The sequence below is a fragment of the Hipposideros armiger genome, unplaced genomic scaffold, assembly GCF_001890085.2.
Source record: "Hipposideros armiger isolate ML-2016 unplaced genomic scaffold, ASM189008v1 scaffold_20, whole genome shotgun sequence".
Classification (NCBI taxonomy): domain Eukaryota; kingdom Metazoa; phylum Chordata; class Mammalia; order Chiroptera; family Hipposideridae; genus Hipposideros; species Hipposideros armiger.
Window position 1 is genome coordinate 1906336 of NW_017731370.1, and position 21485 is coordinate 1927820.

At 36.0% G+C, this 21485-nt stretch overlaps 1 protein-coding gene across 1 annotated transcript in view; it reads left to right on the forward strand.

The window, feature by feature from the left end:
* The window catches only part of SEL1L2 (SEL1L2 adaptor subunit of SYVN1 ubiquitin ligase), a 141298-nt gene that overhangs the window by 88082 nt on the left and 31731 nt on the right, over positions 1-21485 (forward strand). The window contains exons 6-8 of the mRNA XM_019635252.1: positions 19730-19783; positions 20270-20329; positions 20420-20501. Of these exons, the coding sequence (XP_019490797.1) occupies positions 19730-19783; positions 20270-20329; positions 20420-20501 (196 nt within the window). The remainder of the gene's footprint in view (positions 1-19729; positions 19784-20269; positions 20330-20419; positions 20502-21485) is intronic.

A 21485-nucleotide genomic window follows, 5' to 3' on the forward strand; every position in this document is an offset into this window, starting at 1 on the left:
AAAAAAAAATAATGTCATGTAACAATTTTAGCCCCAACAACTTTGTCTTTGGAGTCATTTAGTCCTGGCTTTATAGGTCTGCTTTAACACTGGTCCTTGTGGCCTGCCCTCTTTGATTCTCAATTTCCTCATAAGAAAAATGGAGATAGTATCTGTCTAGTATACATATGTGTATGTTTGTATCAGGAGGACAAGAAGACAGACATGGGTGAAGACAAGCATATCACTTGAAAGGCTGACATTGACCTGATATGCAAAATGCAACCACACTGTTTATTGAAATGCTACAATACTGGTTGGTAAAATGCCTCTGTCCCAAGCTCCTCTGATGTCCTTCCTGACATCCTGGACATGCTGTTCCTCACTCAGACTCCCCTTCTTCCCCTGAATTCTCCATGATCTAGTGACCTGTTAACATCTGAATGAGCAGGGAGCCTACAGGACCCTGTCCAGTGCTATGGCTGGATTCTATTCTGAAAATTTGACTATCACCACTGTCATCACTATTGGAAAATGTTCCCAAAGCAAGTCCTTTTGTCATTGGTTTATCTTCTTGTACAAAGCACAACTAGTTAGAGATTCAATGCTACAAACAATGCTTAGTTTGATGGCTGTTGCTGGGACCAGGCTCGCCACATGCCATATTGATCACAGCTCTCTAATAGGGCTGGTCAGGTGGCCACCTTTCTTCTCAGGTTATTTGTGCCAGGCTACTACAGGAATACTGCCTGCAGTCTTAGGAAATATTGCTGGGAACTGTGACGACAACATAGCAACAGAAATCTGGCTAAAGAAGCTGGAAATGTGTAGTGAAAATGATAACAAAAGAGAATGAGAGGAACAGACACAGAGATGGACACAGAGATAGACATAGGGATAGACAGAGGGGGCGGGTAGAGATAGAAAGAGAGAATAAAAATAATGAAGACACCTACCTCTGGGGGAAAAGAGGATGAACAATTGGAAATGCTGAAATGTAATAGATGGGAAAAGCCTGGAATGCAGATAAATTATTTTTTATTTCTCTGATTCTCATTCAGCAAGCAAAAATTCAGAATTATAAATACTCACCCTTTTCTTGATATTGGTGAACTGTTTCAATAGGAAATTTGTCTGTTAGTTTATCAACAAGAAGGCAGGTTTAAGCTCATTTGCTTTAAGAATCAAGAAATGAATCACCCACATTGTATCATCTTAACACTTAAGTCAATTGTGGTAATCTCTAAATGGTAGTATTATTTGTAGCTATTTTCTTTTTAAAGTTACTTTTCTGGTTATTTTTCCATGGGTATATATTACTTTGATATCAGGAAAAAATTAACTTAGATGCATGTACTCCCTTGATTACACAGTTCAAAATAGTTTTACTGTGGATTATAAGAAAATCCATTCTATTATATAAAAATAACTATAATTGATACGTAAAGGAGAAGGACTTTACCATGCTCTGTGATTCTAGAATAATTCTATCACATCAGCAGATTCTGCATATTCTTCACTTATTTCAGATTTGAATTATACAAGTGTTTCCTAGAGAGACTATAGTTATTAGCACTGAGCTACTACTGAAAAAAACACTTTTAGTATCAATTTAATAATCACTTTGATGACTCTGGGATTACCTATGGAGAGCAGTTCATCTTGACGTTAATGCTCTTTTTTTTTTTTTAAGATTTTTATTGGGGAATTGGGGGAATGGAAACAGCGCTGGGGAATTGGGGGAAGGGGAACAGATAAGTTGCTCTCCTTTTGTTCTTCAGTCTAGTTGTGGAGGACGTTGCTTCACTGGCCCAAGTTGACACCATTATTGTACTCTTCCTGGGAGAGGCAGATCAGTCGCCAGCTTCTGGACGGCCGCTCACTGTGGCTGCTGGCCGCTCATGCTGGCTGCTGGCTACACACGGTAGCCCATGGCAACCCACTGCCACAGGGGCTGCAGCCTACACTGTCCTGGCGATTCACGGCAGCCCAGCTCCAGGTTGAGCTGTTGTTCAGCATCTTAGCTATAGAGGGCAGTGTCACTGGCCCTCATATGTGGGATCCAAACCAGGGCCCTCTGGCGTCCCAAGCCAGTTCTTAACCATCGCGCCACTTGGCCGGCCCTTAATGCTCTTTTTGTATGAAGGGTTCAGACAGGATCTGAGTTGCTCATTAAGATCAATTCCCACTTTTGTTTGGTATGTAATTTAAGCTAAAAGTAATGATCTCAGATGCTTTCAAGACTCTACAATTATCGGAAACTTGTTTAATCTTTTTCTCTTTTAATAATTTCTTCTATAACAAATAAAAGGAGGAATATTTAATTTTTAATTGCTAAGAAATCTGAGTAATTTGCATTGAAACATAGTAAAATATCCTCTACATTGAACTCTTTCCATTCAAATCCCAGCTACTACTGGGTTGTCAGAAAAGTCATGACGCATTTTTGCAATGAAAAACATAGAAAAAATACCTCATGACTTTTCTGACAACCCAATATAACAGTTTCTTAAAAACCACAGCACAAGGGTTGAGTTCAGAATCAAGTCTTATAAACAAATGTAATTTGCCAAGCTTGACCTTTAAAAACCACTGCAAGTGTCATTGATGTCATCACTATTATGTAGCTTCTCTTTCAATTTACAGCACTTTTTCTCAATTAAGATTTAATCATTCTATCTCATTTCATCTCAGCCCTTATCTCAGAAAAATATCAAAGCCAAAAACTGATTATTGTAAAGTTATTAGGTGACAATGCCCAAGTGTAGAGGAATAAGACAGGACTATCAGAATATTTACTACATGAGAGCCCATAACATCTTTTGTCTTCCTCTAGTGCCTGTCATGCTTTAAGCAGTATTTAAAAAACAAAATTAAAGTTGAGCCTTCCAGAGAATTATCTCAAAATCACTCATTGTTATTTCTCTGCTCAAGAGGAAGGGCGTGTGTCCTGGAGATGGTTCTCTGAAGCGGGTAACATCAGGGTTTTAGTCCTTCCTTTCTATTATACAATGAGCTTTACACAAAGGAAAGCTCTTCTCTCAGTCACAAGGTGGAAATTTAACTCCCACACAATTCACTTCACAACTTCATGACCTCACACAAATTTCTCCAGGAAGATCAGGCCAAAAAGTATGGTACTCTCTGCACAAAACGATACACTGCTGGTGAAAGCATCTTAAAATACAATCTCAACTAAATAGAATAGTATCTTCATTTTATTATATAAATGTCAGTATATTTGTTTACTATCAAAGTTTCCACGTAAATAAACCAGATTCTAAAGTGAGCAGAATCAAAACTTGCCAGGAATTGCAAGGAAAAAAAAAATCTAATGTTGCTAGAGAGATCCTTAAAGGGAGCCAACTTAACCATTTTAAAGATAAACTACAAAGGTTAGTGGACTATCAGGATTCCAGACTCCTTCCATTAGTAATAATAGCCTTTATGGTCAATTTTCCTGAAAAGGGAACCTTGGAGACTAAAGAGGAATTAGTTAAATTATATTTCTTTTTTCAGTTTATGGATTAAGTAAATTACACAAAGTATACCTATAAACCACATGTTAGACCTATTTTGCTTTTAGGAACTGAACTTTGTAGTCAATCCCCTAGTTTAAGAAGTAACAGTTCTTTGTCCTTAAAATTGTAATATAATTTAAGAATGTATTTATTTTCTATTTTAATTGAAATATAAGACCTTACATCTTGATTTTAGGGAAACATTTAACAAAGCCTTTATGATGTTCTCATGAGCTACATGAAAAAATAGAAATGTGGGCTTTGGTGATGGTAGATAAGAGTATAGACTACTGGATTGGTGCCAATGTGAAAACGAGTTTCTGGTAATCTGCCACAGGATTCTGCCTATGACCCTGTGTTCATCAAGTATTTCATCAACTGTTAGTGAAATGACTAAGACTATTTTGCTTTTATTTATTTTTTTAAAGATTTTATTGGGGAATTGGGGGAGGGAGAACAGACAAGTTGCTGTCGTTTTGTTCTTCAGTCTAGTTGTGGAGAACATTGCTTCACTGGCCCATGTTGGTATTATCATTGTGCTCTTCCCAGGTGAGGCAGGTCGGTTGCCAGCTTCTGGATGGCCACTCACAGTGGCTCTTGGCAGCTCACACCGGCTGCCAGCCGCTCACGCTGGCTGCCAGCCACACACGGTAGCTTATGGTAGCCCACTGCAGCAGGGGCTGCAGCCTACGCCATCACCGGCAACTGCAGCCCAGCTCCAGGTCGACCTGTTGGTCACCATCTTAGCTGTAGAGGGCAGTGTCACTGGCCCCCATATGGGATCCAAACCAGGGCTCTGCTGCTGAGCTGGTGTCCCAAGCCAGTTCTTAACCAATGCGCCACTCAGCCAACCCCCCAGATTGTTTTTAATATGAAGGATGGAAATAAAGGCATGTTACCAATGATATGTAAGAGAGTGGAATGAACTTTTAAAAACGGTGACAGTTCTAAATGATAAATTTCCAAATGAGTAGAGCCTTGAAAATATTAGAAACACCAAAACAGACTTTTACAATTATGCTCTGACAAAATTTAGTGTTATGACTCTATTGAAGAGGAGCAAAGAGAAAAAGTGAGAAAGTGATGTAGATGACCTAAATCAATATCTACCATATAGCAAATCTTTAGATAATGTGTGAAATACACAGACGGTGACAAAAAATTTATACACATTTTAAGAAAGCAAAAAAATTGTATTAAAATTACGCTGATGGTAACCACTTTGAATACCTCTTGTAATTGCAGAAGTCAAACGTGACTTGTATTTGTCTTTTGTTATCGGTATATATTGAGTATTAGAATTTTAATACAGTTTTCCTGTCTTAAAATGTGTATACAGGGCTGGCCAAGTGGCACGATGGTTAAGAACTGGCTTGGGATGCCAGAGGGCCCTGGTTCAGATCCCACATATTAGGGCCAGTGACACTCCCTCTACAAAAAAAAAAAAAGTGTATACATTTTATTGGCACCCTCTGTATCATTGAACAGCAAGTAGGAGCAACTTATCTGGAGTCATAGTGGTGGCAATTATCAAAGGAATACAGTTAAAATAATTGAAAATGGTTGTTTATGAAGATAATAAAGAGTGGCCTGGAAAGGAGCAGGGCACTGATATTTATTGTTATAAGCTCTTGAAAGTGTTAGAATTTAAATTTTCAATACATATGCATCTATTAGTTTGATAAAAATTTATATGAAGCATTAAATTATGAACTCTCTCCAACAAAAGAAATTGTGTTTAAAATAAAACATGGATATTTATATTCAGAATTAAAAGGTAGAATGCATTTTTCTCAGAAGCACCTGACGCAGAGTGCTGCAAACATCTTTTGCAGTGAGTTCAAATATCTCAGCCCAATCCAGTTCCATTCTTGGTACTGAGAGAATTTATAAATGATGTCACCGCCCACTTGTCAGTGACTAATAAGGGCAGGAAAGGAGCCACAAGGCTTGGAGGATACCTGTCAAATTCTACAAATCACACATAGTGCTGATGAGCTTAATGGGTGAGATGCTCCACTATATTTTCAAAATGTTTGTTTATGAAAATCCCATAAAATGAAGCAGCACTATTTGTCAAGCAGCATGAGTTGACTAAGAACAATTTGTAGTAAGCAAGCTCCATTTTACAGTTACTAGGCTTAGAAATATGAAAATTTTGCTAAAGATGATAATCCTATATTTTATCTGTTATAAGATAACCATTGACAATAAGTTATATACTTTTAAAATGTGAGTTATATAATCATATTATATAAATGCTGTCAAAGTATAAAGCAGTATTTTCTTATTAGAATTTTTATTTTATTTCCATTAAAAGTGCTGTTTTAGACATTTTAAACATAGATTTTTATCATATGTCAGTCTTTGGTTACACAAAAAGGTAAATATAAGTTAAATTCAGTGTTCCAAAACTCGTCTCATTCAGAGTCCTATTGAATCAGTTTTAAACTTAGAAACCTTGGTTGATAATTGTCTTTGTCCTACATAGCATTCTCAGTACCACAAAGAATATCAGTAATGCAACATTTCTTAAGGGTGTGTTCCTCGATTACCACGGGATTTTTTTCAAACTACTGACTCATTCTGCAACCATTAATGCTAAAACTTTCCAATTTGACCAAACATGCTTTTTTTTTTTCTTCAGTTGAATCACATTTTGCTGGAAGTTAAGTTCAATGTCAGCAAAAAGTTTCTGACAATGTTTGATGTTGAATACCTTAATAATAATCTTTTCTGATAATTGGTCACAACAACTTCTCATTGTTCATTAGTTTTCATCTATTCCTAGGGATTTGGTGATTTTTCCAGCATGCATATCTTGACTTGTGACAGTCATTCTCTTTGCAAATAATTTATTAACAAAATGTAACAGCTTCATTTACTTTGGGATATCTTCCCTTTTTTAGGAAATGTAACTACTTTGTTTTGACAAGGTCATGACAGAAATATGGCATCTACAAAGTAGACCAGATTCAGAGAACACACAAGATGGTGAATATAACCTAAAATAGAACACATGAGGAAGGCAGAATAGGGCATCTTTGTAGAAGAGAACAATTGAGGTACCAGATGGTGGCCCTCAAGTGTCTAAAAGGCAGAGAGTGTTGCAAAAAGGAATTGATTTAATGAGCACCAAATTACTACACATTTCAAGGCAACTAAGTTCTAAGGCAGCAACTACTATCTAGAGATTAATTTTGGTTCACTGTGTATCTATTAATTTAATGAATTTCCTATCAACAGACATGTCCGATTGTATCACTTAGGATTCTCTGAGTACAGAAAATACAACCTAACTAGCTTACACAAAAGTGGGATTTATTGGCTCGTATAACTGTGAAGTCCAAGTTGTAGCTGCCTTTAGACAATCCGGATCAAGAGGGTAGAATCAGAACATACTATCTTGGCCTCTTCGCTTTGGTTTTTTTCTATGATGGTATTATTTTGAGCAGGCTGACCTCATATGGAGGCAAAGATGGCCACCAAGAACCATAGGTATCCTAATCCCTTATACCTGGAAGTCTCTGTGAAAGAGGTCAGGTTCTTGCCAATGATTTCAGCAAAAGAACTGGGTTAGATCACAAGCCCATCCTGAATCAATCACGGCATCTAGGAGAAGAATAATGTGATTGCTTGAGCGTGTGTCATGTAACCCCATTATATTCAGAAAGGGATGAGGAGCCCTATTGAACCAAGAATGGAAAAAATGTGGTTTCACAAAGAGAATCCAGGCAGACAAAAAAATCATACATTGACTCCATGTACACACAAAATTAAGATTTTTACATAGAAAAGCATTCTAAACAAAATTAAAAAGCTAAAAGTTTGTAAAATTAGTTTCAAAAACTAATCACACCAAGAAAAATTTTAATTTATTTTTAAAAATAGAAATGATACTACATTCTTTTGATTCAGAGCAATAAAAATTAATGACAAAAAGATAGCTTAAAATTTAGCTCCTTTTAAAGTTTCAAGAGTCTCCTCATTTTTAACCAATAGTAAAGACAAAATAGAAACAAATGACATATTAAGAGCTGAATGGTGATGATAACTACATATAAAAGTTATGGAATATGGCTAAATCCAGATGCAGAGGAAAATGAACAGTGTTAAAAGCTTTAATAAACAAGAAATGTAAGCATGTATTTCAAAAAGCTTAAAGAAAAAAAACAGCAAAATAAAATAAAAGTAGAAAAGGGAAAAGTATTTTAATAGCTTTTTCAAAAATTGTGTATATTCTTCTTTGGTTCTATACCAAAACTCAACAGTGATAACTTTTTAAAGGTTAGTTGCAATGTAGAATATGAAACCAGATTAATGAACTTTTCCTGCTATCTTATGTTAAAATTGACTAGTCTATCTTTCATTTTGAATGGAATTGTTTTTACCTATACATCCTTTATAACATCATGCATAGGTCATTTAGAAAATATTGGTTCACTGAGTTATGCAAATCTTCCAAATTTGACATATTTCTTATAAAATATATTTTAAAAACCACATTTGCTAATGTCACTATTCATCTCATCAAAGTCTTTAAGTAATAGAGTGTCAAGTTCATGGTAGCAGATGTAGATTTTTCAAAATTTTAATTTTTTTCTTAAAAGCTTGAATTTATTATTGATAACAAGTACTGTCAATTGTTTTTGCTGAAGTGACAGTCCTCTCTGTTCATTTTCAAGAAAATGTCTGCCAGTCTAAATGAACATAGTCTGTCCATTGTTCCTTCAAGTAAAGATGATGTTTCATGGAAAGAATGGCCAGTTCAGCTCGCAACTCAAGTATTTCAGGCATTTCTAGCATTTCCTTGAAACACCCAACACATTTCAGTCAGAAGTACTTCAAGCCTACTTCCTATCTTCTCATATAGACTACTTAAAACACGTTTTCACAAACACTATTTCAACTAATAAATTAATTCAGTAAAGTAGCAGAATACAAAATTAATATTCAGAAATCAGTTGCATTTTTATACACAAATAAACTATCAGAAAGAGAAATTAAGAAAACAATCCCATTCACAATTACATCAGAAAACAAACAAACAAACAAAAACTAGGAATAAATTTAACCAGGGAGGTAAAAGACCGGTACTCAGAAAATTATGAGACATTGAAGAAATAAATTGAATAAGATACAAATAAATGGAAGGCTATACTATGCTCATAGATAGAAATAATTAACATTGTTAAAATATCCATACTACCCAAAGCAATCTACAGATTCAATGCAATCACTATCAAAATACCAATGACATTTTTCACAGAATTAGAACAAATAATCCTAAAGTTTATGTGGAACCACAAAAGACCCTGAATAGCCAAAGCAATATTAAGAAAAAAGAACAAAGTTGTAGGTGTCATGCTACCTGATATCAAACTATACTGCAAGGCTACAATAATCAAAACATCATGGTACTGGCATAAAAACAGATATATAGATCAATGAAACAGAATGGAGAGAACAGAAATAAACCCTCACCGATCTAGTCAATTAGTCTATGACAAAGGAAGCAAGAATTAGGCGGGCCAAGTGGCTCAGTTGGTTAAGAGCGCGAGCTCTGAGCAACAGGGTCACCAGTTCGATTCCCACATGGGCTAGTGACGCTGCGCCCAAGCTGAGCTGCCGATGAGCTGCCAACAGGTGGCGGGATGACTCAGCTGGTGAGAGCACGTGCTCTTAACAACAAGGTTGCTGATTCGACTCCTGCATGGGATGGTGGGCTATGCCCACCTGCAACTAAGCTTGAACACAGCATCTTGAGCTGAGCTACCCTGAGCTGCCTATGGGTAACTGGACTTGGAGCTGAGCTAGCTGCACTCTCCACAACTAAGATTGAAGAACAACAACTTGGCTGTTCTCCTTCCCCAACTCCCCAACATTGTTCCCTTTCCCCTATTCCACAATAAGAATCTTTTTAAAAAAAGGAAGCAAGAATATATAATGGGGTAATACAGTCTCTTCAATAAATAATGTTGGGAAATCTGGACAGGCACATGCAAAAAAAGGAAACTACACCATTTTCTTACACCATACACAAAAATAAACTCAAAATGTATTAAAGACTTAAATGTAAGATTTGAAATCATAAAACTCCTAGAAGAAAACATAGGAAGTAAACTCTCTGACATTGTTCTTAGTAATATTTTTTTTCTGATCTACCTCCTCATTTGAGTGAAACAAAAGAAAAACAAACAAACAAACAAACAAATAAATAATAAATAAGTAAATGGGACTACATAAAACTAAAAAGTTTTTGCACAGTGAGGAAAACCATCAACAAAATAAAAAGACATCCTACTGAATGGGAGAAGATATTTGCCAATGATACATCAGATAAAAGATTAATATCCAAACTATAAATGAACTTATACCACTTAACATCAGAAAAAAAAATCCACTTAAAAAATGAGCAGAGGACATGAATAGGCATTTCTCCAAAGAGGACATACAGATGGCCAACAGACATATGAAAAGATTCTCAACGTCACTAATCATCAGAGAAATGCAAATTAAAACCACAATGAGATATCACTTCATGCCTGTCAGAATGGCTATCATCAGTAAATCAACAACCAACAAGTGTTGGTGAGGATGTGGAGAAAAGGGAACCCTTGTGCACTGTTGATGTGATTGTAATTTGGTGCAGCAACTATGAAAACAGTATGGAATTACCACAAAACATTAAAAATAGAACTGCCATATGACCTAGCAACTCCAATTCTGGGTATTGATTGGGAGAAATCCAAAATGCTAATTAGAAAAGATATATGCACCCCTATGTTCATTGCAGCATTATTTACAATAGCCAAGATACAGAAGCAACCAAAGTGTCCATCAATAGATGAATGGATAACGAAGATTTACATATATACAATGAAATATTACACAGCCATAAAACAGAATGAAATCTTAGCATTTGCAACAAAATGGATGAACCTAGAGGGTATTATGCTAAGTAAAATAATTCAGACAGAGAAAGACAAACACCATATGATTTCAATTATGTGTGAAATCTAAAGCAAAAAATAAACAAATTCATAGATACAAAGAACAAATCTCGCCAGATTGGAGAAGGGTTGGGCAGACGTGTGAAAAAGCTGAAAGGAATTAAGAAGTACAAATTGCCAGTTATTAAAATAGTCATAAGGATGTAAAGTATAGCACAAGGAATATATCAATAACATTATAATAACTACGTATGATGTCAGGTGGGTACTAGACTTATGGGGTGATACTTCATAAGGTATATAAATGTCTAATCACTATATTGTACACCTGAAACTAACATACTGTTGTATATTGGCTGTAATTGAAAAATAAATTTGAAAAATAAATTTTAAAAAAGTGCATTCAAGAGTTGAGACGGGCCGGCTGAGTGGCCCAGTTGGTTAAGAGTTAGCTTAAAAGCATGAGTTCTGAGCAACAGGGCTGCTGGTTCGATTCCCACATGGGCCAGTGATGCTGCGCCTGAGCTGAGCTGCTGCTGAGTAAGAGCACGTGGTCCTAACAACAAGACTGCCTGTTTGATGGTGGGCTACACCTGCATGCAACTAAGACTGAACTCGGCACCTTGAGCTGAGCTGCCACCTGGATGGCTCAGTGGATAGAGCATGCACTCTTAACAACAAGGCTGCCAGTTCGATTCCCACATGGGATGGTGGCTATGCCCACCCACAACTACAATTGTGATACAGCACCTTGAGCTTAGAGGCCACAAGCTACCAACAGGCAGCCAGATGGTGAATGGCGCCCTCCACAACTAAGATTGAAGAACAACAACTTGGCTCGTCCCCTTCCCCAATTCCCCAACACTGTTCCCCTCCCCCAATTCCCCAAATAAATAAATAAATAGTTGTGACAATAAAAATAATACTTTCACTGCTTCACCAAAGACATGCTTAAGTGAAACTAGCATTTTTACTTTTATTGTGAGTGTATGGTATGAAGAATATGATAACAACATAAGTGGCTGTTTGGTGCACTTTCTTGATTCATGCTAACATGCCAGAAGTTTTACTTATCATTACTTTGTACCATCAGTGCAAGTGTCAACATGATGAAAAACACAAATCGCATCTTCAGATTATTAAAAAACTAGTTTGACCTTGAAGACCTGCTGAAAGGTCTTGGTGTTCCAAATGATCCACAGAGTATACTTTGAGAACCACAGAGTTAGGATATAGGTTTAGCAGGGATGGCCAAGACCCAAAATAACAGTGACTTAAACAAAACAGAATTGCAGTTTTCCCTACTGTTAAATTTGAGTGGGGAAGGTGATTCTATTCAGAAAAGTCATCAGGGACTCAGCCTCCTTCTATTTTGTGGCTTTGTCATCTTTAGGATGTTGCTCTTCTCTGCATTGTCCATACTGGCTCACCATCATGTCAGCATTCCAGCTAATAGGATGAGGAAAAGTGGAAAGCAAAGGCACACCTTTAAGAGCATGACCTGGAAACTGCTCACATCTGTTGGTCATAACTTAATCACATGGCCACATCTAACCGCTAAGAAGGCTATGGAGCCAGGACATTGGTAAATTTTGACCTACCACACCATCAATTTCTTATGGTTCAACCTTACAGTCTATTTTGGTTGCCATATCCTTCACTAAAAGTCAAGAGTCCTGTCACTTTAGAAAGAAGGGGACTCTGGGGTACAATCAGCAACCCCTGCCACAGTCTTTCTCAGTAAGAGGAATTTATTTTATTTCATTTTTTAAGAGTTTACTTTTGGTGTTGTACGGTTTATGGGTTTGGACAAATGTAATGGCATGTGCCCACCGTCACAGCGTCATAAAGAGTAGTTTCCCTGCCCTAACCGTGCCCTGTGCTCCACCTATTCATTCCTCCCTTCCGCCTATCTGCTGGCAACCGCTGATCTTTTCACTGTCTGCAGTTTTGCCTTTTCCAAAATGCCATAAGGTTGGAATCATAAAGAATGTAGCCTTTTCAGATTGGCTTCTTTCAATTAGTAATATTGATTTAAGTTTCCTCCACATCTTTTCATGGATCAATAGCTCATTTCTTTTTAGCATTGTGTAATAATAATCCATTGTCCAGATATGCCAGTTTATTTACCCATTCATCTACTGAAGGATATCTTGATTGTTTTGAGGTTTTGGCAATTGTGAATAAAGCTTCCATGAACATCTATGTGCAGGTTTTTGTGTGGACATCAGTTTATATCTCATTTGGGTAAATACCAAGGAATGTGATTGATGGAACACATGGTAAGTGTATGTTTAGTTTTGTAAGAAACTGCTATCTTCCAAAGTGGCTGTACCATTTCGCATTCTCACCAGCAATGAATGAGAGTTCCTGTTGTTCCATTTCCTCACCAGTATTTGGTGTAGTCAGTGCTCTGGATTTTGGCCATTTAATTTTATTTTTGATACAGTAAGTAATTTTTGTTCATTTCCCCCTGCATTCTCTCCCTTCAATGACTAGTCAAGCCAAAATGCTGACCTTGGCACCTAATGTGTAAGTCAGCATTCTTTTCATCCTAATAAACAAAGGCAGCTTAGTAAACATGTAATCTGAGAAGGTAACATGAAGATATGTTATATCCAGTTTCACTGATGTAAAATATATAAGAGGTGTCATATGTAGATTCCAGAAAAGTCAGTCTGAAAAATTTTTATTGATATTTGTTTCATTCTGTAATGAAAACTTGACAAGCCTTACATTTAAAAACTTAAAACTCTTGTATAATGAAATAGTAATCAGTGATGAAAGACAAGCAGTAGATTAGGAGAAAATATTCACCAAAATATATGACAAACAAATGACTAATATCTATAGTTTGTAAAAACCTCCTACACTTTAATAAGAAAAGATAATAAACAAAACAAAACACCTAGTAGTAATGGGAAAATTACAGAAGAAATTAAATGGCCAGTAAATAAGAAAAGATGATCAACCTCAACAGTAATTTGGGAAATCCTAATTTAAAGATTTCTTTTTTATCCATTCGACTGGAAAAACTAAAAAAATGAAGATCAATGGCATTCAGTGTTGGTGAAAGCATGGGGAAGAGGTACTTCATATACTTTTGGTAAGAGCGTAAATTTGTATAACACTTTGGCAGGCAATTTGGCAGTACCTATTAACATTTTCAAAGCATATGCACTTTGACTCAGCAATTCCATTTTCAGTCATTTGTTTTATATATATACCTGTTTATGTACAAGAACTGCAGTTTTTTTAGTAAGAGCTGAAATTTTTAAATGCCTTAAATGTCTAACAATAGGAGAATGGCTATGCTGTGAAATTATGGCATGTGTGCCTTTAAGTATTGGCAGGAGGAAATCTCCAAAGTACATCAACAAGTGAAGATTTAGTAACTCTTAGAATGCAGACACTAAAATTTATCTACAATGGTTAAGAATAGTAAACAAATTTGGAGGGTATAATGATGAGAGGAGACTTGCTCCACCAGCTATATCAAGATATACCTTAAGCTACAATAATCAACATAATTCAGATTTGGCCCAGAAATTTTCAAATAGAACTAGACTCTTGTCGTTTAAAGTGTGGTCCATGGGCCAGCAGTATGCACATCTCTCTAGGGGCTTGTTGGAAATACAGAATCCCAGGACTCATCTGACACCTACTGAAGCCAACTCTGCATTTTCACAAGATCCCAGTGCTATTAATGTTGCACATTCACGTTTGAGAAGCACTGGCCTCGACCTGCAGTTCACCAGAATCACTATGAAACTTTTTTAATATCTAGAGCAGCGGTTCTCAACCTGTGGGTCGCGACCCCTTTGGGAATCGAACGACCCTTTCACAGGGGTCGTCTAAGACCATCGGAAAACACATATTTTTCGATGGTCTTAGGAACCGAGACACCGCTCCTCTATCTGTCTCCAGGCCCACATGCAGATACGCCCACATACGAGTACCCGGCTTCAAGACAAAATTTCATTTATTTGTAATTAGAAATAAATATTTCACAATATATAATTACATATTGTTTTTTGTGATTAATCACTATGCTTTAATTATGTTCAATTTGTAACAATGAAAATACATCCTGCATATCAGATATTTACATTACAATTCATAACAGTAGCAAAATTACAGTTACAGAGTAGCAACAAAAATAATTTTATGGTTGGGGATCACCACAACATGAGGAACTGTATTAAGGGGTCGTGGCATTAGGAAGGTTAAGACCCACTGATCTAGAGGCTCTGGCCACATTCTGAGACTCAGTGCATCAGAATTTCCCAAGATGGGGGTCTTAATTTGTTTCCTAAAACCTCTTCAGGATAGTCCATTGAAAACCAAAGCATTAGAAAGTCTAGACTTAGATCCATAAATATAAGAAAATATAGTAGATTATAACAAAGGAATTCCAAATCAGTAAAGAGTGAGCTTAAAAAAAAAACCTACACATATATGTAGATGAATGCTTAGAAAGTGGTCTGGAAAGACACATATCAAAATATCATCAGGAGTGAGAATTTGGCAATGAAGGGAGACTTTCACATTTTTTGAGATAAAAAAATACTTACGTTTACCTTCTTAAGCATTTTCAGTGTACAGAACAACAGTGTAAAATATATGTGCATTGTTGCATAATGTAGCTCTAGAACTTTTCATCTTGCAAACCTGAAACCCTATACCCGTTGAACCACTCCCTATTTCTCCCTCTCCCCAGCCCTTAGTAACCTTCATTCTACTTTCTGTTTCTAAGAGTTTGACTATTTTGGAGACTTCATCAAGTGAATTTACACAGTATTTGTCTTCTTTTTTTTTTTTTTAGCTGAGCCATCCTGCCACCTGTTGGCAGCTCAGCTCAGGCCGGGAATCAAACCAGCGACCCTATTGCTCAGAGCTCGCACTCTTGAGCAAGCTCCTAACCAACTGAGCCACTCAGCTGGCCCCAAGGTTGAATAATATTTCATGCATGCATACCACATTTTGTTTATCCATTCATCCACTGATGATAGACACTTGGGTTGCTTACAACTTTAGCTATTGTAACTATGAGGCGTGATCAAAATATATGGTGAATGCTACTGCCAAGTGCCACCCAATGGAAAGGCAGGGATCTTCAATATGGGAAGCGGCGCGTCAACATTTAGTAACAGTGTGTAACAAGTTTCCACTTGTTTGGTGCAGTCAGTTCAGTGTGAAGGTACAGTCGAGGTAAGGTGTGTTTTAAAGTGTGCTGTAAATCATGGATCACGAACAACGCATTAACATGAAATGGGTAAAATTGTCCATCATGACAATGCTCCGTGTCACACATTGCTTCTGGTATGGCAATTTCTGTCAAATAAAAACATTATGGTGTGTCCTCATCCACCTTATTCACTGGATCTGGCATCATGAGACTTCTGGCTCTTCCCCAAAGTCAAAATGACCATGAAAGGTAAATGTTTTGAATCAATTCAGGACATCAAGGCAATCATGACAGTGCACCTAAAGACATTTATGAAAGAGGACTTCCAGAACAGCTTCAGAAAGTGCCAAGAACGATGGGATAAGTATGTTTGAAATGAGTGGGAGTATTTTGAGGGGGATTAATAGCAATGTGTCTTATACTATAATAATTTTTTTTAATTTAAACATTCACCATAGTCTTTTATCATACCCCATAATGCTGCTATAAACATGGATATAGAACTATCTATTTGAGACCCTGATTTCAATTCTTTTGGGTATATACCAAATAAGTGGAATTGCAGGTTTATATTGTAATTCTATTTAATTTTTAAAGGAAGCATCATGTTGTTTTCCACAGTGGCTGCACTGCTTTACATGTCCACCAAGAGTTACAATTTCTCCATATCCTAGTGGCACGTTTTATTTTCTAGTTTTGCTTGTTTGTTTCTTTTGATAGGAGCCATCCTAATGGGCATGAAGTGGTATGTCTTTATATTTTTTGTTTGTATTTTCCTTATGGTTAGTGATGTTGAGCATCTTTTCACGTGCTTGATGGACAGCCATATACCTTCTTTGAAGAAATATCTATTCAAATCCTGTGTCATTTTTAAAATTGGGTTGTTTTTTGTTGTTGAGTTGTAGGAGTTCTTTATATATTGTTGATATTAACAACTTTCAATACATATGATTTGTAAATATTTACTCCCATTCCATTGGTTGTCTTTTCACTCTATTGATAGTGTTCTTTGTTGCACAGAAGTTTAATTTTTATGTAGCCCAATTTATCTGTTTTTATTTTTGTTGTCTGTGCTTTTGGTGTTGTGTCCAAGACATCATCACCAAATCCAATATCATGAAACTTTTCCTTGTGTTTACTTCTAGGAGTCTCATAGTTTCAGGTCTTTCATTTAGGCTTTTAATCCATTTTAAGTTAACTTATGTATACTGTATAAGGGAAGAAATTGCTTTTATTTTTTGTCATTTGATATCGTTTTCCCAACATTATTTATCGAAGAAACTATCCTTTCCCTAATGTCTATAGGCTTGGCATCCTGGTTGAAAATCATTTGACCATATATGTGAGGGTTTATTTCTGGGCTCTCTGTTTCATTGATCTATATGTTTATCTGTATGCCAGTACCATAGTGTTTTTATTACTGTAGCTTTGTGATATGTTTTGAAATCAGGAAGTGTGAGACCTCTAGCTTTGTTTTTCTTTTGCAATATTGTTTTGGCTATTCAGGATCTCATGAGATTCCATATGAATTTTAGGATGTAGTTTTCTCTGTTCCTGAAAAAAAAATGGATTTGGTACTTTGATAAAGGTTGCATTGAATTTAAAGCATTGAAGGTAAGCTCTTTGGGTACATTTTAATAATAGTAAGTCTTCCAATCCATAAACATGGGATATCTTTCCATTTATTTATGTCTTCTTTAGTTTCTTTCATCAATGTTTTGTAGTTTTCACTGTATAAGTCTTTCACCTCTTTGACAACTTCGTTCTTAACTATTTTATTCTTTTTGATACTATTGTAAATGAGATTGTTAATTTCATTTTCCAATTGTTCATTGTTAATGTATAGTAATGCTATTGGTTTTGTGTGTTGATTTTGTATCTGCAACTTTGCTGACTTAATTAGTTGTAGCAGTTTTTGATAAAATCATTATGGTTTTCTACATATAAGATCATGTCATCTGTGAACAGAGATAATTTTTACTTCTTTCCAATTTAGAAGCCCTTTCTTTTATTTTCCTGCCCAATTGCTCTGGATAGTATTTCCAGTACTATTTTGAATAGAAGTGGTAAGAGTGGGCATCCTTGCCTTGTTCCTAATCTTAGAGGGAAAGCTTTCAGATTTTTCACCATTGGGTATGATGTTAGCTGTGTGACATATATATCCTTTATGATGTTGAGGTAATTTTCTTCTATTCCTAGTTTGTTTCGTGTTTTTATCCTAGAAGTGTGCAAAATTGTGTCAAATGATTTTTCTGCATAAAATGAGATAACTATGTAATTTTTTACCCCCTCCATATCTCAATGTGATATATACACATTGATTTCACATGTTGAGCCTTCCCTGCATTCTAGGAATTAATCTCACTTAGTTATTGGTATACAGTTCTTTTTGTGCTGTTGAATTCTGTTTGCTAGCGTTTTCTGGAGGATTTTTTCACCAATATATACTAGGGACATTGGGTTGTACTTTCATTTCTTGTAGTGTTCTTGTTTAGCTTTGTTATCAGGATAATACTAGCCTCATAGAATGAGTATGGACATGCTTTTATCTCAATTTTTGAGAAGAATTTAGAAGGATTGGTGTTATTCTTTTAAAGTTTGGTGGAATTACCCAATGAAGCCACCAGGTCCTGGGCTGTTCTTGTTGGAGGTTTTTTATTACCAATTTAATCTCCTTACTAGTTATAGGTCTATTTAGAATTTTTATGTTTTCATGATTCAGTCTTTATAGTTATATATTTCTAGAAATATGTCCATTTCTTCTAGGCTATCAATTGGTTGGCATTGTATCAATTGTACATAGTAGTCTCTTGTGACATTTTTTCTAAAAGTGTTTGTCAATTTTGTTGATCTTTTCAAAACACCAACTCAGTTTCATTGATTTTTTTCTATTATGTTGCAATTCTCTTTGTTTATTTTCCCTTTAATCTTTATGATTTCCTTCCATCTGTTAATTTTGGGTTTAGTTTTTCTTCTTTTTCAAGTTCCTTGAGGTGTAAAGTTGTCAAGAGCCGGCTCGACAACCAGGGCACCTAGGTGATCAGGTCAGGAGACCACCAAATGGTCCCTGAGCAGGATTGCTCAACGCGAGGAATGGAGAAAGAAAAGAGATGGCACAGACACCAAAAGTGGGATTAGGAGGGACACTCTGCCGCTGGTGGCAGAGAGTGCCACTGTTTATTGGATAGCCATTGGTTATATAGAAAGCAACTTCCTTATTTGCAGGGAAACTTCCCTAGCTATGCACAGAGATTTTGGTACGGGGTTTTAGGAGGGGGCTTTAGGTGTTGCATACAGAAACCAGGAACTAGGGCCGGGGATTTCGGGAGGCCTGAAATCACCTAAGCAATGAGTCCATAGTGAAACTGTAAGCAAGCCTTACAGTGGGCTTGGCGGTTGGCTTGCTGTGGGAATGGGTACTTTTGGGAGTGTCCAAACCTTGTGTATGCAGTTACTAAGCAGTCTCTTCTATCCAGCCGCTACTTTAGGCATAGGGTCCTGCATAGAGGCATGTAGCAGTTTGCCACAGCCTCAGTATCCCCAGCTATCCTCAATTGGCTCCCAACATAAAGTTAAGTTGTTGATTCAAGATATTTCTTCTTTTTTAATGTAGACATGTACCTCTATAAACTTTCTCTTCTGCTTTTGCTGCATCTCATAACTTTTGGTAGGTTGCAATTTAGTTTTCTTATGTCTCAAGATATTTTCTAATTTTCCTTTTGATTTCTTTTTTGACCCACTGGTTATTCAAGAATATATTCCTTAATTTCCATATATGTGTGAATTTCTCAGTCCTCTTTTTGCTATTGATTTCTAGCTTCATTTTGTTGTGTTTTATTATTATTATTTATACTAAAGTTCAATAAGTATTAGCCGATTTCCATGTACATACAAAGCTCCCACTATTATGACCTTTTCCAAATTCTTGCAGCCTTAACAAAAGTGTAAAAAGGCACATTGTTATGATATAAGAAAAAAGTTAACAATACAAATGATTATGCAATGAACATTTAAAATATCCCTTACCAATGTAGATAAGAATTATTGGGAAATAAATGTATTTATTGACTTTTTCTTTTGGGTTTCAGGCATTAGGATTTTTGTCTTCTTATGGAATAGGAATGGAATATAATCCAGCCAAGGTAAGGTCATTCTATATTTTTTTCTGAAACAAAACTGATATGTTTCAAAGGGACATTGAATAGAATCTACTTTTTAGGTGAAGAAACTCACTGTAATGCAGTAACTAAAAGCACCAGCTCAATAGTCAGAGAAGTTTAGGGTTAAAAATACAATAAGTTTCTTAATATCCCATATTGCAGGTTCTTCATTAAAGACAGATAAAATCTACTTCATAGGGATTTTGTAACCATTAAATAAAATATCATGTACAATGCTCTAGCACAGACCCCAGAGCTAAGACCCCCAAAATGTCAGCTGTCTTTATACACGAAGAGAATGAAGTTTGGAATTTATTTGCAGTAGTTCAAGGTTCATTGCTACGCTAGGAATAAAAAACAATTGGTTTGACTTTCAAATTTAGATGACATATATGTGTGTATACACACATATATACATATATACACATATACATATATTTTTTCTTTTCTTTTTTTTTTTTACTTTAGGCACTGATATATTATACCTTTGGAAGTGCTGGAGGAAGCATGATGTCCCAGATGATTTTGGTTTGTAAATTAAATATTCTTGGGCTCAAGTAGGTGTGTATAACAAATACAGCATTGTCAGAATAAAGAATATATATGCTTGTGTTTTAGGGGTACAGATATTTGTCAGGAATCAATGTTCTACAGAATTGTGAAGTTGCCCTAAATCATTACAAGAAAGTGGCAGATTATAGTGAGTAATCCACATAATTTATTTTAATATAAACAGACTTCCCAAATAATTTTTAAAAATAAATCAATGCCAATTGACACACTTATGAAATATTAAGAGAGTATTTAACATCTGTTATAATGCAATTCTTGTAATACATTGTAGAATTCTCTGATTTCTTAATAGTTACTTTTAAAAAAATTTTAAATTATTGTGCTCATCTTTTATTTTTGTTAGTACGTGTCCCCAAACAACTCTGTTTTACTTATTCTTGTGATGTTCTTTTCTTCTACTAAGACTTTGAATATAGCATCAATAAATATTAAGCAGTTTCCCTAATTCTAACATTTAGAATATGGGATGACTTGTTAAAAATTCCTGAAGAATAGATATAAGGCACATTTGTTGGTGATCTCTATCTTTGCACTTCAGGACAATTTAAGTAATCATTATTCTATTACCCTATCCTTTGTCTACAAAAAACAGAACATGAAATTAATTAGATTAATATATGTTCCTAGAATAATTTTCAAAGTTGTATGTAACATTCTATCTTGCAACATCACTGAACCAGATTTCATAATAGCATTTTAAACAAAAGTCTTCCAAGAAGTGAATAAGGTAAAGCCCATTCAGTTAATTTCTATAATCAGAATAACATCTAAATACACACTTTTGGCATTATTAGAATCTGAAAAAAGAAAGAGAGAAAAACTACTTTTGAATTTAAGATGCTACATACAGGGCCGCTGAGTGTCACATTGATTAAGAGTTGACTTGGGACGCCAGCTCTAAGCAGCAGGGCCCCAGTTCGGATCCCACATGAGGGCCAGAGATGCTGTGCCCTCTACAGCTAAGATGGTGAACAACAGCTTGACCTGGAGGTGGGCTGCTGTGAGTTGCCGGCGATGGCGTAGGCTGCAGCCCCTGCTGCAGTGGGTTGCCATGGGCTACCGTGTGTAGCCAGCAGCCAGCATGAGTGGCCAGCAGCCACAGTGAGCGGCT